Here is a 2,643-nt window from a genome sequence, read left to right as displayed (position 1 = left end):
TGTCATTATTTCACTAATACATTTTACAGTGTGTGAACTGTATCAGATTAATATAAATATATTCAAAACATGTAGTGCATTATTGATGTATTTCTAAACAAATGTGTATAAATATGAAATCTCAAAATTGAATTGAAAGTATCGAAAGAATGGAAAAAAATCTGAATTGAATCGATCCAGGATTTTCTGAATCAAATCGACTAGTTTTTGGAATTTATTATTGATATCCAGCTCTAATATTTATTGCGTATATTTGCGATTTTAATTATCACATTTAATTAAATACACCATAAATATTTGATGTGTTTTGGATAAAAAAATATTTTAAAAACATTGTAAAAACTTCAGTGTTTAAATAATAACATGCTAGTTTTACTACATCTGCAATTTATTTATAACTTAAGTAGTGTATTTCATAATTTCTGTCTTTTTCAAATTACTGTTTAAGGACTTAAAAGCCAAAAAAGTAAAAATTTTAGAGTTTTTATGTCCAAAGAGTTGTGTTAAGATGTTGGGTGTGTGTTTTCTTTGAGGACAAATTGCAGCACATTTGGAGTTCCATAGCTTTCGACAGAAGAGTTTGTATCCGCCCTTTAACGCATCATTCCTTCCAGCCCTTCCTCTCAGAGTTTTCAAGATTTTTACCCCCCCAAAAACACGCAAAGCATCTGAACTCAACTTTTTGAAGGGCGGAAATGTTTTGTGCACATGATCTGAAGGCTGCAGACGACTTTCACTAGCGCGATGTGGCTTCCGTCCAGATTCACTCTCAAGTTCGCCGTTTGCGCCCTGAGACGTGGCGTCCTCAAGTCCCATCCCCATGTTCTGCGTCGAGGCGGCTGCAACACCGCGGCGTTCATGCCGGAGGCTGCGGGCTTCGAGGGAGTGTCTGGCCGCGCGGCGCTGCAGGAGTTCTCGGTCTCCAACAGCGAGGACTTCTGGGCAGCTGTGGCCCGCCAGAGGCTGAGCTGGGTCCGGCCTTTCCACACGGTGCAGGACTGTGACCTGAGCCGGGGCAGGATCAAGTGGTTCCAGGGAGGAATGCTGAACGTGTCCGGTGAGTTTACCCCGCGGTTGTTTGTGAATCGATCATGAGGATGACAGGGAAGGATCGATGTAATCAGTCATCCAGAGCAGGACCCTGAACGCACCGCGCGGGGATGAGAGGGTCATTCAAGTCAACTGTGTTTGTGTGTCACCTGCAGTGAACTGTTTGGACCGCCAGGTGCACATCTGTCCTGAGAGGGTGGCGTTGATCTGGGAGAGGGATGAGAGGGGGTCAGAGGTCAGGTACACCTACAGGTGAGTGGGGACAGGGGGAGCTGAGAGGTTGGACTGTCTATTTTTTCCTTTGTCTTATAAGTCTTATGTTGTATGCTTAGGGCTGTGCTGTGGTACAGTGGTTAGCCCTCTTGCCTCACACCAAGAATACCCAGGTTCAAGTCCCAGCAGGGATCTTTCTGTACAGAGTTTGCAATTTTGGCTTCCTTCCATCTAAAAACATGCTACACAGGTTCATCGATTACTCTAAAGCAGGGGTGTCAAACTAAATCTCTCAAAATCCAAAACACACTTTAGGTCACGTCCAAAACAGGATAAATATTTATTGAACTCTATAAAACGACATTTTCAAAACTTTAAAACCAATAACTTTTTAACATAGTCATGAACTAGATATATAGCATTACCTGTGATAACGCTAGTGTGAATGCTGTAAGCAGAATGTGGCTCCTGAAGATGATAATGCTGATAACTGAAGATGCTGAAATTGATAGCTAAAAACGTTGAAACTGATAGCTTAAAACGCTGAAGCTAATAGCTCAAAGCGCTGAAGCTGATAGCAAGCTAAAACATTAGCTTAATGCTAAATTAGCCTAAAAACCAAAAACAAAAAAAACTAGCTAGCATGTAGCCGAAAAAATATCAAAACTTTTAAATATCCTAAAAACCTGAAAAAGCCTAAATTAGCCAAAACAGCTAGCGAATAGGCTAACTCCAAAACAGCCTAAAAAGCAAAGAGCCTAAATTAGCCAAAAATGCTTGCATCTAGCTGAAATATTAGCTAAACTCCAAAATAGCCTAAAAAATCCTAGTAAATGCCAAAATAGTCCAAAAATTTAGCAGAATGCTAATTTTTAAAAACCTTAAAACTGTAACTTTTTAACATAATCATGAATAATAAAAAGGCAGGAATATTATTCCAGAATAAATCAACTTAAACCTTAAATAACTTTCAATATCTTACTCTCCATAAAAAATATATTTTGTCTAAATTATACAAGTTAGAAATAAGCGCAAGATAACATTTGGCCATTAATAACATTAAAATAAAATGATCTGAAGGGCTGGATTCGGCCCCCGGGCCTTGACTTTGACACATGTGCTCTAAATTGTCCCTAAGTGTAACTGTAAGTGTGCATGGGTGTGTGATTGTGGCCCTGCGACATACTGGCAACCTGTCAAGGGTGTTTCCAGCCTTCGCCCAACAGTAGCTGGGTGAGGCCCAGTGACCCAGTCAGGGATAAAACGGGTTAAGAAAATGGATGGATGGATGGATATTGAATGCTTTTTTTGACACTAACTTCTGTATTTACTGGGCTTGGAACTGGCACAAACAGAACTCTGTTTTTTTTTGGGCCTGTT

At 40.0% G+C, this 2,643-nt stretch overlaps 1 protein-coding gene across 1 annotated transcript in view; it reads left to right on the top strand.

Moving 5' to 3' along the window:
- Nucleotides 1-599: 599 nt before the first annotated feature.
- The window catches only part of acss1 (acyl-CoA synthetase short chain family member 1), a 19,976-nt gene continuing 17,932 nt past the window's right edge, over nucleotides 600-2,643 (top strand). The window contains exons 1-2 of the mRNA XM_024291377.2: nucleotides 600-1,057; nucleotides 1,206-1,302. Coding sequence (XP_024147145.1) covers nucleotides 745-1,057; nucleotides 1,206-1,302 — 410 coding nt within the window. The 5' untranslated portion in view covers nucleotides 600-744. The remainder of the gene's footprint in view (nucleotides 1,058-1,205; nucleotides 1,303-2,643) is intronic.

Source organism: Oryzias melastigma, linkage group LG24, assembly GCF_002922805.2.
Source record: "Oryzias melastigma strain HK-1 linkage group LG24, ASM292280v2, whole genome shotgun sequence".
Taxonomy (NCBI): Eukaryota; Metazoa; Chordata; class Actinopteri; order Beloniformes; family Adrianichthyidae; genus Oryzias; species Oryzias melastigma.
The sequence above is the reverse complement of the archived record's forward strand: the minus strand, read 5'-3'. Positions and strand labels throughout refer to the sequence as shown.